Genomic DNA, 15,432 nt, shown 5'->3' on the forward strand with positions numbered 1-15,432 from the left:
TTGAAAACTGAAAATGTTTTACTATTCTTGCAATGGAATCCTTCTTCCAGGAGGAGAGACCAGATGGACATCTTTGGATTCAGCACTGCACAGAACTCATGTCATGCGCCTCCTTGATGAACTGGAGATGGTAATCCGGGAGAAGCGGCTCTCGGCTGCCAGAGCTATTCTCTACTTGGCACAAGGTGAGCTCTTCAAGTTGATTTAACTCCTTTGGAAATATAAAAATAGCAAAAAAAACTTGATAGTCTTCAGTAGTTGATACCTTTTTAATGGCTAACTCGGTACAAGAACGAACATTTTCCTTATACTTAACTCCTTTGGACATGTACCTTTCCTGTACCTGCCATGTGGCTGTTTGAAGTAAGGCTCAGACTGTTAAAGAAGTTGCCCTAAATTCATACATTTCTGGAAAGTCCTTATACCCTATCCAACAACCAGTTAGCAGTGATAAAGCATCCCTCGGCTGTGTCTATTTTATGCCGTGGTACATTGTTGTGGATGAAATGTCACTTTAGCCTGTAAAAATACATAAGTATTGTTGTGGCACGACTGCAGAAACCATTCAAGGGCTGTCATTGCCTATATCCATGCAGCTGTGTATGCTGTGCAGTCTGCGATACTTCCTTTCTGCTGACAGGCTGGCGTCTCTTCCCTACATTTGCACATTCAATATCTCAGGGGTCACTGTGTCACAGTGTGTGTGTGTGTGTGTGTGTGTGTGTATATATATATATATATATATATATATATATATATATATATATATATATATAATTTTTTTTACCAGGGATCTCATTCCTGTTGCAATATTGAGCTCAGTGGCTGACCTCTAAAATTTGTTTCCTGACCAGGTGTGTTTGGAGAGTGTGAAACTGAATCAGATGTCCTACACTGGTCTCGCTATAACTGCTTCCTTCTGTATCAGATGGGAACATTTGCTGTCTTCCTGGAACTGCTGAACATGGAAATTGCGTATGTTTGGAGCATATTCCATTCTAAATAAATCATTATTTTAGCACCTTGGTTAATACATACATCCTTGCTGTAATATATAGAAAAACGAATATCCAGCTCACCCTTTTAGATGTATAGGAAATAGTTCCCAGGCTGCTCGGACGTGGACGGACTTCAATCCACTAGATACAAGCGATAAGTAAGGAAGAAATCCAGCGTCTCCAGGAACTTGTTAAAAATAAATCTTTTATTTCTTCATCTTTAAAAAAAGCTTTGACAGCATACCAAAGATGGCAAGTACTCCAACATGGAACTTATTGTTTGAGCTACGCGTTTCGGAACTGCTTCGGTTCCTTCGTCATGGCATACTGAGGGCTTACATTCACAGGTGTTTTAAACTGTGATCAATTAAAAACCCCACCCCTTAAAACTATTAAGTTCATGTGGTACGTCATACTTGCCATCTCTACTACAATAAACAAGATGGCTATATATCAGTATATTCATTGTGTGGCCTTATTAGTGCATTTTTACATAATTATGATAATATCATTGGAACAAACAAACTATATGTCTAAGCATATTTTCACAACATATGTCACTTATCATTTCTCTATTATTTTACTTATTGAACGGATCAAATAATTTTACCTACTCCATATGTTCTAACCTGTCTCGATGGTATTCTTTTAGTCATATTCCCTAAGTAGATCACATAAAAGAGATATCCAGTTTACTAGGAGCTGTTTCTTCTATAAGATTATACACATGACCTGTCATGTGACAAGTCACATGACAGGTCTGCCATCCCCCTTGCATCACATGATCGGAGATTTAGTGCAACAGGAGGTCCTTAGATTTATATAGTTATATCTTTAAATCTTTTAACCTACTCCCAGAAACTTGATCTTCACCAGGTAAGTATCTATATACAGGTATAATGGATATGTTATTTTAATAAATGTAAGTCACATCAGAGCGTATATTTAACCCGTGTGGGTGTCGTGTATTCAGTGTAACTATCCAATACGCTTCACGGGTTAATAATACCTTACGCCAATTTCCGCCCCTAATGGGCTTTGGTATTTTTTCTATGGCATAATACACAAGTGTTGAGGTATCCCCTGCATGAATTTCTGAAAAATGTCGGGAAACACCCGACATATTTTCTTTCTTTTTAGAACTATCCTGTATATGCTCTGACACTCTTGTCTTGACTTTACGAATGGAACACCCGACATAACTCAAATTGCATGCAGTACATTCCACTATATATATTATATGATGACTCATACAATTTAAAAATTGATTTATATGGTGCAATTTATTACCTTCCGAATTTGTAAAAGTTTGTGTTTTCTTGGCATAGTTACACATATTACAACGGGGCATTCCACACTTGTGGAAACCCTTAATTTTCAGCCATGTCTCCGACTTCTTATGGTCATCATTTACGAACAAACTTGGAGATAAAATATCTCCTAATGTTCGACCTCTTTTTGCTACACATTGTACCCCTCCACTCAAAATACTGTATGTAGCCGGGTCTTGGTATAATATCGGGATATTTTGATTAAATATTTGTTTTATTTGATTGTACTGTCGACTAAAAGGTGTAGAAAAAACTACTCTATTAGAAGTTGTAATATTTTTATTTACTCTATCCTCCAATAATGACTTTCGAGTTTTGTTATCCACAATTTTTATGGCTCGATTTAACGCCCATTCAGGGTAACCTCGGTTTTTTAACCTATCTACTGTAATGTCTCGTTGTTCTCTATAGCTGTTTTCAGTGGAACATGTACGTTGCGTTCGAATAAGTTCTCCGATAGGGATTGATTTAATAGTATGAGCTGGATGATGGCTATCAGCCATCAGTAATGTATTCCCTGCCAGCTCTTTACGATAAATGCTAGTATCAATTCTAGCCTCCTTGATATTACCAGTAAGGCTCACGTCTAAAAAGGATATATTTGTGGGGTGGTGAGAAAAAGTAAATCTAAGTCCTATCTCATTTTGATTGAAATAGGAGATTAGATGTGGTACGGACATAGACGACCCCTGCCAAATCATAAGGACGTCGTCTATGTACCTCCCGTACCACACCAACTCCTTATGAAATGGACTGGTAATAGAATAAATTTGTTTTTCCTCCCACCACCCCAGCACTAAATTCGTTATGGAAGGTGAGAAAGGCGCTCCCATGGGAGCGCCTTTAATTTGCAGATAGTATTCTGTGTCAAAAAGAAAAAAGTTATGTGTCAACAAATATGATGTCACTTCTATGATATATTCTTTCAGTATATCGGAATATCGACTATAATGTTCTAAATGAAAAGACAATGCTTTAATTGCGACGGTATGTGGAATATTCGAATATAGAGCCTGGATATCGCTAGTTATCCAGGAAAATTTGTCTTCCCACCTAATTTGGTCAATTGCATTTAATAATAATTAATTTTTAGTATCCTGGATGTACCCTGGCATACGGGATACTAATGGCTGTAATAATAAATCAAGCCATGAACATAATTTTTCATTTAGTGACCCAATTCCGGTCCACAATAGGTCGAAAAGGGACAGGTATTTCATTTTTATGCGTCTTAGGGATTCCGTGGAAAATTGCATTAACAGGGAATTCAGGTATAAGATGTTTTGATTGTTCCCTAGAAAATATACCGCAACGTACTCCTTCGTCCACTAATCCCATTAAAGAAGTCATAAACTCCTGAGTAGGGTCTTTTTCTAACTTTCGATATGTAGTACTATCTTTTAATATTTTTAAACATCCTTCTCTATAGAATTGTTTGTCCATCACTGCTATTTTTCCATCTTTGTCTGTTTTTTTAAATACTAGTGCTTTTTGTTCTTTTAATGTTTTTAATGCCTGCTTTTCTCTATAATTTAAATTATTTTTTTGTCGTTTGTTACTATGACTAATAGTATCCCTTAGGGTCCCGAGGTCCCTCTCCATGGCAGACTGAAATTGTGCATAGGAGGGAGCCCGCGATCCCAAGGGATAAAATGCCGGATTAGTGCCTATAACTCCTATATTGTGTATAGGTTGATCATCCGGCAATACACTCACCATATAAATCAATTTTTAAATTGTATGAGTCATCATATAATATATATAGTGGAATGTACTGCATGCAATTTGAGTTATGTCGGGTGTTCCATTCGTAATGTCAAGACAAGAGTGTCAGAGCATATACAGGATAGTTCTAAAAAGAAAGAAAATATGTCGGGTGTTTCCCGACATTTTTCAGAAATTCATGCAGGAGATACCTCAACACTTGTGTATTATGCCATAGAAAAAATACCAAAGCCCATTAGGGGCGGAAATTGGCGTAAGGTATTATTAACCCGTGAAGCGTATTGGATAGTTATACTGAATACACGACACCCACACGGGTTAAATATACGCTCTGATGTGACTTACATTTATTAAAATAACATATCCATTATACCTGTATATAGATACTTACCTGGTGAAGATCAAGTTTCTGGGAGTAGGTTAAAAGATTTAAAGATATAACTATATAAATCTAAGGACCTCCTGTTGCACTAAATCTCCGATCATGTGATGCAAGGGGGATGGCAGACCTGTCATGTGACTTGTCACATGACAGGTCATGTGTATAATCTTATAGAAGAAACGGCTCCTAGTAAACTGGATATCTCTTTTATGTGATCTACTTAGGGAATATGACTAAAAGAATACCATCGAGACAGGTTAGAACATATGGAGTAGGTAAAATTATTTGATCCGTTCAATAAGTAAAATAATAGAGAAATGATAAGTGACATATGTTGTGAAAATATGCTTAGACATATAGTTTGTTTGTTCCAATGATATTATCATAATTATGTAAAAATGCACTAATAAGGCCACACAATGAATATACTGATATATAGCCATCTTGTTTATTGTAGTAGAGATGGCAAGTATGACGTACCACATGAACTTAATAGTTTTAAGGGGTGGGGTTTTTAATTGATCACAGTTTAAAACACCTGTGAATGTAAGCCCTCAGTATGCCATGACGAAGGAACCGAAGCAGTTCCGAAACGCGTAGCTCAAACAATAAGTTCCATGTTGGAGTACTTGCCATCTTTGGTATGCTGTCAAAGCTTTTTTTAAAGATGAAGAAATAAAAGATTTATTTTTAACAAGTTCCTGGAGACGCTGGATTTCTTCCTTACTTATCCTTGCTGTAATGCCTGGTTTCTAGGCTCCCTGTAAAATCTCTGTTTTTGTTTATGTGCAGCTCTGTTATATTATTCTCCTGTACTAGGTTCATACTAGGTACATGAATATGAATATATATATATATTTATTTTATAAAAGTCTGTGCTTTCTTTGGTATACTGTTCTAGGCCCCTTACTTTACTTAGGGGAATGTTACTGTGTATAGATTTATTACTGGAAGATGCACAATATGAAGCTGATGTAGCAGAGCTGGATTTGATAGGTGATGAGAATCCCAAACTTACATGTTACAGGACCAAGAGTCAGCTTGCAATAAACTCAGTTTTAGGTCTGTGTTTACATACAGAGGTAACAGACTACCTGTCTCAGCCCTTATCAGCAAAATTCAATTAGCAGACCCTGGAAGAGGGAGATAAACTGCTCAGAAATACAAGCTCACTCCGAGGACTCAGCTTCCCCTCCTGAGAGCAGGGAGCTACATCACTTGTCCTGGGCGGAGAGATAAGATCATCCCCAGGTCCGTGGTTATGGAAATGCAGTGTAAACAATGAAGTAAATAATCTTAGATAGTAACCAAATAAAGCAGTTTTGTTGAAGCAATGTATTTAGGAATAGTCTTAAATCCACATAAGCTAGCAGTATAGATAGGATCCTTGAGATGGGACAACCCCTTTAAACTTGTTTCGAAGGGCCACACTTGGCCCGTGAAATACAAACCATATATCGGCTTACTTTCCTGGACCAAACACTGAGCTGTAAACCGGACTCCAAGCTTCATATCCAGTTATGGTACTAGGAGTCCTGCCTCTTCACAGGACTAACCATAACACTGTATGAGACGCAAGTCCGATAGGGAGGCAGGGACTCCTAGGTGACTGATGTCCAGGTCGCTGTTCAATGTTCGGTTCAGGAAATGCATCCAATATACAGTTGATATTTCACAGACTGAAACTGACATTTTAGTACAATGTTCTCTGCAATAAACCTGTATTCGAGGCAGCAAACAACTATAATTTTAGCATTTAAATGTAGTCTGTTACCACACTTATCAGTGTGTATGAGCAACATCTAGTGCATGCGCAGTACTTTATTGGGCGCTGCAGTTGCAGAGGTACAGTACTACCCATGCATCTGGTTTCTGTTTGCCTCATGTACAAGATATCAGATGGGAGCTGTGACAAAGAAAATAGCAGGAGGATGAAACTGCCTCAGCTGAGGGGGCTGTGTAGGGGGGACATGAGTGTTGTAAGGCGATGAAAATGGGTGCAACAGGAGGCATAAGACACCCTATTCTCTACAAGTCTGTCACTAATCTCACGTTTACTATATTTGTTGGCTTTATCCTGCTGCTTGTTCAGTAACAACCATGGGTGTGCTGTTTTTAGTCCACATTAGATTTGTTCTAAAATCTCAGTAATGCTATATATTTTCTTGTTGGTTCTAGGAACAGCCAGGCCTGCAGCAGGGCTCTGAGGAAACCAGCTCTATCACTAGCTGACAGCACTGAGCTCAGGTACGGTAGACTCTTATTAACCATTTCATTAAAGTCTATTGGTGGTTGTTCAACTGGATTGTAGCACTGCTTGGTATCTGACTAGAACAAAACTTCATACTGGCAGTAAATTAACCCTTAAGTACTATTGTGGTGTCTATCATAATGATATGTGTATGATAGTGGTGTATGATAGACACCATGATAATACTTAAGGGCTAAACCCACTTGTGGTCATCCACTGTCTTTTCCGTGGCCTATTGTAATGTCAGTTCATTGTTACTTTTTTATGATGTTGTTTGAAATCAGTAGTAGAAAAATCCAAAGCCTTTAAAAAAGGTTCCTGTTAAACATAAATGGACATTTCAGAAGAATTTCAGCATGGAATAGAAGGCAAATCCTGCATGTAAATAAGATATGCTTCTAGCTCCATCCACTGTAAGGGGTATCTGACCCCCACCCATCAGATATTGACAATCTATCCTAAGGATAGGTCATCAATATCCAATCTTGGAGAGCCCCTTTAAGAGAATTAAAGCTTTGTTGATGTGCTGAATATTTGCTTTATTTAGGGTGTTCTTGAGTGTTATGTATTTGCTGGTGGAGAACATGAGGCAGGAGTTACCAGAAGATGAGAAAGAATGGATTACACAGCGGGAGACCTTCCGTACAGAACTTGGTGAGTATTGAAGAAATTCCTTTATTGCATGTAGCTATATAGCTGCTGCAGATAATAAAGTAAAGGGTGGGACACCAGTGTGGATTGTATGGCCCCACATAGCGGGCCTTACAATATACGGAAACGCATTGCAGTTTTTCCTGTAGTGCTTTTCACAGTGCGCAGAGGTTTCCTCTGCGGACTCTCTGCTTCCTTTATACCTTTAGGGAAACCGCCGGTGTTTCCATAGGTATAATTGACATGCTGCAATTTGGAAATCACAACATTTCCACTGTGTGTATTGTTCTGCAATTTGTGGATGCATTTTACAATCACCTTCATAGGGACTGTAAAATGCCGCGGTGTCTTTACCATGTGGGACCCCGGCTTTAGATAGGAAATTCACAATAGAGAAAAAAATCAGCTAAGGGCTCGTTCACATCTGCACCCGGCAATCCGTACTTCAGGTTTCCGTTTCCTGCATAAAACAGAGCAGGAGACGGAAACCTGCAGGAGTCTTTCTCACCCATTCATTTGAATGGGTGAAAAAGCTGTCCGGCCGTGAGTGGCGGTGAGCGTTTTAAGCTCTCCGCCGCGAATCCGGGTTTTTTTTAATCCGGACACAGAGTCGGACATGCAGTACTATGTGTCCGGATTTTAAAAAACGGTTTCGCGGCGGAGAGCATGAAACGCCCACCGCTGCTCACGGCCGGACCTGGTCTGTGCTTTCAGTCTCCTTGCAAGTAGAAGACGGAAAGCACAAAACGGAGTGCTGAACGCAGGTGTGAACCTAGTTTCACACAAGTATACCAGTTTTCATAATTGGTTAACTATTAGATTTTTTGACAATTGTGATGGACGTGTGTTTTTTTTTCTTTATTCAAGCCTTCCCATCTAATGGTGAAGAGCCATTTGCTCATCTCCTTTTCACAATGGTGACCAAGTTCTGCAGCGGGCACTCCCCCCATTTTCCAATGAAAAAGGTCCTTCTGCTTCTCTGGAAAGTGCTACTTGTATGTTTCTGCCCACATGCTTTCTTTCATTCTGCATGGTTTTAATGTATGGTTCTAATGTAATTGATGTGTCAGTTCACACTAGGAGGATTTTCTGAGCTACAGAGGGCTAAGGAGCAGAAGAGATCAGAACTGGGTCTTTCACCACTATCTGAAGATAGCATCCAAGTAATGAAGAATATGAAAGCCACAGCTCCACCATCTTATGGCATTGAACTAGGTGAACAGCAGAAACGTGGGCGACGCAGTAGAAGGGTATGACTTTTTATTATAATTTTAGGTCAATTAGTTTTACATGTCCTGAGGTTTTATGTTTTCAGGCTATAAACCATGAATGTAAAACCTCAGATCTCTGCAAATCCTTTGGCTTACTATCATTTATTTTAAACAGGACAGCCTGGATGTATACAATGAGAAAGATCCATTCAAGAGTGAAGAAACCACTGGAACAGAAGAAGAAGAGAATGAGGATTCAGAAAATATGATTGACACAGAGTCTGATGTGCAAGAAAGGGATCTTATGTCACAACCTTTGTCTGCCTTAAGGAACAACATGGAGAGGGTGTCCTTTCCTAAAGGCCTACCCTGGGCGCCGAAAGTAAGGTAGGGCAACTATAGTAGTAGCATCATTAAAGGTTTTTCTCTCACTAAAATGAATATGGCGTCTCACATGGAAAATCTTAATTCAGAGTATATGGATAAGGGTTATCCACCTGAGACAACTTTTTAATCTCTCACTAGATTAGAAGATTGCCATAGCAAAATGAGTACTGATAAAATGAGCATCAAGAAAGTATAATTAAAGGGGGTTATCTCAATAAGACAATCTATTTTCCATACTTTTTCCCTAATTATTACCAAGTGGCGTTATAGACAACATGTTTCTCGCTCTGCTACTGTGGTAGTAAATGTACTGTTAGGTAGCACCCTTTTAAATGAATGGTCAGCCTTCTTACATGCTTGAGCGGGAGCTGCTCCTTCTTAGTGCAAGTCCATTCGAACTAATAAAGAACCCATCATCTCTATGATGCTGAAGTCAAACCCTGCACTCCAGAACTCCAAATCGCAAACCAGGGATTTGAGCCTTTTTTTTCTCTTAAAACTCATTTGAGAGAAAATTTGTGACTTTTTTTTTTAGTTTCTGCACCATCTACTCCACTTTTCAAAAATAGCTGGGAAAGTGGACGTGGTTAGCCCATGTAGCTGTCTGTACTCCCAGATTTATCAACTGTGACCTTTTTCAAATGTCACATAAATTGTTGCGAACTCACTCCGGTCAGTGGGTGGCTTAAATAGTTCAGTTGAGTTCAGGACAGACATCTAAAACCTATAAATTTATAAAACATTGTGTGCTATTTGATAAATTTGGTGCGAATTACACAAATGCAGACTCCAGCAAAACTGACTTTAGTAGTTCCCCTAATGATACATTTTCCTCAGTGTTCATAAGTTTCAGATTTAGGACTATGCATTCTATTCTATCTCTCTGTTGTCCTTTAGACAAAAAGACATTGAAGATTTCTTGGAGATGAGTCGGAACAAGTTCATTGGTTTCACCCTAGGACAGTGCGTATCAGTACAACTCCACTGTACTTACCTACTATTGCTTTACTATATCTATGAATATATCTAGTTTTATAGTTTTATGAGGTCATGAAAATGGGAATGCCCAGTCCTGTACCTGGTTTAACCACTTCAGGACTAGGCTTTTTTGCCTGGTTTAGGACCAGACGCATATGTGTTTTTTTTCATACTTGCAGTTCTGAGGCCTATCACATTTATTTATATCCTTTGGACTATACAAATAATGTTTGCCTCTTTTTTAGTGATAAATGGGGCTTTTTTTTTCATTTTTTCCATGTTTTTACTTTATTTTAATAACCAAGAAAATTTGCTTTTAGTTTTTTTTCCCTTCTCTATTAGTCATTTTTATAAAGGTGACACATACTGTTGTATCGCCATGGGCTTGGCTAGACTGTGACTTAGTAGTGGCTTTATTTTTTTTTTTGTTGTAGTTTCCATTTCATGTTATTTATTTCTCTCATTGTGCTCACCCACACCAATAAGTTTATAATAGATCTTTTTTCTTTTTTTTTTTTTTTGGGGGGGGGGGCATTTTAACTTTTCTTTTTCCCTGACTTCTCTTGTAACTGATGCATTAGGCCCAAATACAGGAGGAATGCAGCCTCTAGAGTATACTGTGGGGTCGATCTGGATCCCATGTGTATACAGAGATTGGAAAGGCAAGGATGGTAATAAACCAGCACCCCCATGTGAAGCAGCCTAACCTTGCCAGTATGTATAAGTCTGTTCTTGCAGAGTTAGGAGTGTACTTCTCAGATGTATATAGTCAATGGGCGCTCTGCAACTAACTAATAGATGTGTTGTCTTCTTTATGATCGACTGTAACACTGCCTAAGTGCCATAACGGAGTTTTGTAGGGAAACCAATTTACATCACCTACAACCTAACAGGATCAGGTTAATTTTTGCTTTTGCTATACGCAGATGAATTAACTTTATCTTTTTCAACCCCATTCCTGATCAGTGACACTGACACATTGGTGGGACTCCCTCGTCCTATCCACGAGAGTGTGAAAATTTTAAAGCAGGTAATAATCTAAATAATCCTCTTTCTGAGTAGCTAGGGCTGTGCGGGTGATTTTGTCCAAAAGATTTGGTGACTGTGTTGTATTTGGATGTCATATATATTCTTTTGCTATGTTTTTTTCAATGAAATGATGGAATAAGATGGAGTTGCCTTTCTAAAAAAAAAAAAAATTAGATTCCTCTGAGTGCAGTACATCTACAATTAACAGTGTGGCCTATTAAACGGTTTGTCAAATACATTAAAAAAAATGTGGCAGATTTATCAAGCCTCTACACCTGGCTACAAGCTAGTGTAGATTTCAGTACAAGTGCACGGCCTGCTGGAGTATGCATTTGATTTCTTGAGAAAATGTGATCCTCATCATAAACACCGTTGTCTGTGTCAGCATGAGACTTGCGTTTTGTGAGAAGAGAGCTAGCCCATAGTGCAATTCCTAAATCTGTGCTCATGACTATACAGTGGCTATTAACATGAGGCAGTCACTTTCTTGAGCACAAAGTCAGGTGTCATCCCCCTTCTTGATATTGATGACCTTTCCAGAGGTTAGGCTGTGTATATAGAAAAGGTTTGGAAAACCCCTTTAATATAAATGTTTCCATTCTGTGTCTTATACAGTATAAATAATAGAAGGTAGTCACGAGTTATTGTATCTGCAGCCTCTAAGATACTTCCTTTTTCAGTGTAAGCCAAAGATTTCTTAATCGATAATTGACTACCCTCCAGATAAGTTTTTCCATAAATATTTCTACTTTTAATTGTAAAAATATAAATGTTTATTTCTGCAGCATAAATATGTTTCAATAGCTGATATCCAGATAAAAAAAGAGGAAGAATTGGAGCGATGTCCCATGTCACTGGTAAGAGCAGTGCTGTAAATTGTGCTTTGTCCTGAACAAGTTGTATTCAGTTTTTATCATATTCTATCAATATATTCTTCATAGCTTTCAATGATTTTACCCCAATTCTTCTGGGGGTGGGGGGTTCTTTAAGCAGTGAAGCTAGTGATTATGTGCCAATACAGTCATCTTGCTTGACTTCCCCATATATACACACTTGGCTTGCCCGACTGTTGCATGCGTTCATAACTGGGAGAAGGGAAATCCAACTGCCAATGCCTATCTCACCGGCATCGGCCATGGGGGAAGAGTCGGGAGGCCTTGCCTACTTTAACTTGTTTTACACACTTCTAATGTGTATGGCTAACTATAATATGAAAGTGTCCAGCATCCTATACATTTATGCTTTACACTTTTAGGGTGAAGAAGATGTGGAGGAGACTGCAGCTGAGTGTCTGTACAAGGCCATGCTGTTCAACATACCTCAGTACATGGTAAGCTGTATTCATACCATCAAAGTGTTGGACAAAATCATTGTTATTCTGAATATCTTTTAAGATATATTTTATTAATTTCTTGCAGCATTTATCGTGTTAATTCTGAGGTTTACCAGCTATAAGGGGATAAGATATACTGAAGTGTGTTTGGGGTGAGGGGGTTATAGTGTTTATGTATGTGTGTAAAGCGGTTTTCTTACATTTTTCTTTAACCACTTCATGACCTGACATATTTTTAGGTTTCTTTGGTAAACCTTGTTTTGAAAGCTATACATATGTTTTTCTGTTGCTAATATCCCCATTAAAGCTGCAGCACACTGTACATTTCTCTCTTAAGCTACGGTCATGTACAGTAAGGAACATCCTGACCCTTTTCCCTATCCTTTACTACTACTTCTGATTTCTTTACATGTAATTCTTGACAGGAGTGACTATAAAATGTGAAACAAATAGCTGACACAGGAAAAGAGAAATTTGGATACAATAAGGAAAGCTGTTTACTATCCTATTTGCAATATCACAGGCAGCTAGTCACAAGAATATACGAGTGCCTACATTAACTTTATATTCCAGCAGCTTATATATCTTTTCGTCTGTATTTGAACCCTCCAAATTGTACAGTGCTGCAGAATATGTTGGCGCTATATAAGTAAAATGTATTATAATAATAATAATATCTATGCAATGTATGTTCCTAAATGTGATATACCTTTGCAGATTGCCCTGCTGAAGATACTCCTGGCAGCTGCACCTACCTCCAAAGCCAAGACTGATTCCATTAATATCCTGGCTGATATCCTGCCTGAGGAAATGCCGTGAGTAATACTGTAGACGTAATATATGTCTTATTCCAGTGATGGCTTGTGTTGCTGAGAGCACATGTTAAATAAAGGGGTCTTTATGTTTAAAAAATAAAAAATTAAGAATAATGGGTCTTTCTTATGTTTTCCAATTTATACCCACCCTTCATATGGCACCCACTGACTTGATCCACTGCAGTTGAAGTTGGAGGGCATATGTTTTACAAGCTGTAGTGGAAAAGCACTGCTTTGGGGTAACTCAGTTATTTGTTACAGAGCCCTGAAAATCCCTTTTGTTTTCTTTTCTTTTTAACATGGAGTGTTTTTAGAAGGATGGTCAGTCAGACTATAGGGCTAGTCCAAATACAAAGTATACATTTAATAAATACACCTCCCTCTGACCTACCTATTGCATTGTGTTTTTAGGGTCACTGTCCTACAAAGTATGAAGCTGGGAATAGATGTGAATCGTCACAAAGAGATCATTGTGAAGAGTGTGTCAGCCTTGTTATTGCTTCTGCTGAAACACTTCAAGCTAAACCACATTTACCAGGTAAACCATGCCACACTTCACTACATCCTAATGCACATGGTGACCTAAGCTATTTAGGTAGTATAACATTCATGCACGTAGTAATAGTATTAGAATGGCTGTGTTAGTAGTGCGGCACATTGGACACTCACTATATCTACATTACAATGATAGAAATGAACAAACTTTTTGCATTGCACTTGGGTAGTTCAGAAGTGCTGAAATATGAGTATTGACTAGTGTGGGAAAGTAGTGTATTTGTGGGTAGCATATTCCACTACAAGGTGTATGTCTTCTGGGTAAAATGGCGCACACTACTAACCAACACCAGCAACTAGCGTAAACAAGGGGCACTGGGTGTACCTTGAAAGGCTGTGAGGCATTTTGGTTAAGAAGTGTTAAAAATCCTTCATAAATGAGTATGAATACCTTTTCCCCTCAACTGTGTAAGGCTGGCCCTGTGATAGTCTGCAGATTGTGGTTACTTGCAGTGTATTCATTTTCCTGTTTTACAGTTTGAATACGTCGCACAGCACCTGGTGTTCGCAAACTGCATCCCCCTGATCCTGAAATTCTTCAACCAGAACATTATGTCCTATATCTGTGCCAAGAACAGGTGGGAGCAATAGCTTTGTGTTTGCTGAGATTTTATTTACTTACACACACAACCAAATTTTCTTAGTATTAATAAGATTTGAGTTGAAGAAGGAGTAGTGATATTGGCATATGGACTAATCTAAGAAGCATGGCTTGGAATACTAAAGAAGCTGTTATCGCACATTATTTCACACTTTGTAATATTGTTTATTTGTATATACAGTATTTCTCAAATACGTATATATAAAATACACTTTATAAGATTTATTGCTTCTGAAATGACCATTTTAACTTGAGGCCATAGCTCTGGGGAAAACAGTTAAAGGGACTCTCCAAGATTTAGTTTTGCTGGTCTATCCTACAACAATATCAACAACCAAATGAATTGTATCTGTTAATTTTTGTATTTTGCTCTGTTTTTGGCTTATTTTGTTTGTTTTTTTGTAGCATTTCTATTCTGGACTTCCCATCATGTGTTGTCCATGAGTTGCCTGAACTAACAGCTGAGAGCCTGGTAAGAGATCTGTAGATGACGACAACTTTCTGTGCATAGCCTATCTCTCTTACAAAACAAGCACTGACTTTTGTGTATAGGCAAACTGACTGTATGATGGCTTCTGTACCAATGAGTGTTTGCAAGTGCTATATACAGTAGTGCATCACTCAGCTCTCATGCATTGACTGATCTACTGTTCAGTTCATTTTATTTTTGCTGTAGCTGTTTTGGCATTTATCATTCTCTAGAGCAAGCTTTAAGCATAAGGGTAGAACAAACCTGGATTGGTGGCTAGAAGTGACACCTCTTTTCTACATGTAAAACAAAGGACACTCTAGGATGTGCTTAACTAATGACTAGGTGCCACCTCAGGTTCCGGTCCAAAAACCGGGTAGCCGCGACTGAAAGCCGGTGCACTGCATCGGCATCCAGCCACGCACTTCGCTCCGGATTAGGCCCAATGAATGGGCCTAGTCGGGAGTGTCTTCAGGCCGAATCGCGAGGCAACTCGACCTGAAGAATGAGCATCTCGCTTCTTTTTTGCAGGAGCTGGAACAAACGACTCCCGGACAAAACTCCTGAGCAGCTCCCATTGATTTAAAAAAACTACGTGTGAACTTACCCTTACGGGTGGTATTTAACCACAATTTGTGACCAGTTTTGTCAGAAATATGGTTTAAACAATTGCAAGCCCCCTAGTTTGCAAATCTTAAATGTCAGTAAATTGGCGG

At 38.6% G+C, this 15,432-nt stretch overlaps 1 protein-coding gene across 1 annotated transcript in view; it reads left to right on the top strand.

The window, feature by feature from the left end:
- The window catches only part of STRIP2 (striatin interacting protein 2), a 38,364-nt gene that overhangs the window by 16,437 nt on the left and 6,495 nt on the right, over positions 1-15,432 (top strand). Inside the window, exons 4-18 of the mRNA XM_075273891.1 lie at positions 51-185; positions 855-975; positions 6,615-6,683; positions 7,235-7,341; positions 8,206-8,333; positions 8,409-8,588; positions 8,725-8,936; positions 9,834-9,899; positions 10,881-10,944; positions 11,729-11,800; positions 12,199-12,273; positions 12,994-13,091; positions 13,503-13,629; positions 14,124-14,224; positions 14,653-14,719. Coding sequence (XP_075129992.1) covers positions 51-185; positions 855-975; positions 6,615-6,683; positions 7,235-7,341; positions 8,206-8,333; positions 8,409-8,588; positions 8,725-8,936; positions 9,834-9,899; positions 10,881-10,944; positions 11,729-11,800; positions 12,199-12,273; positions 12,994-13,091; positions 13,503-13,629; positions 14,124-14,224; positions 14,653-14,719 — 1,622 coding nt within the window. The remainder of the gene's footprint in view (positions 1-50; positions 186-854; positions 976-6,614; positions 6,684-7,234; positions 7,342-8,205; positions 8,334-8,408; positions 8,589-8,724; positions 8,937-9,833; positions 9,900-10,880; positions 10,945-11,728; positions 11,801-12,198; positions 12,274-12,993; positions 13,092-13,502; positions 13,630-14,123; positions 14,225-14,652; positions 14,720-15,432) is intronic.

This window comes from Leptodactylus fuscus, chromosome 5 (assembly GCF_031893055.1).
Source record: "Leptodactylus fuscus isolate aLepFus1 chromosome 5, aLepFus1.hap2, whole genome shotgun sequence".
In the NCBI taxonomy this organism is placed as follows: Eukaryota; Metazoa; Chordata; class Amphibia; order Anura; family Leptodactylidae; genus Leptodactylus; species Leptodactylus fuscus.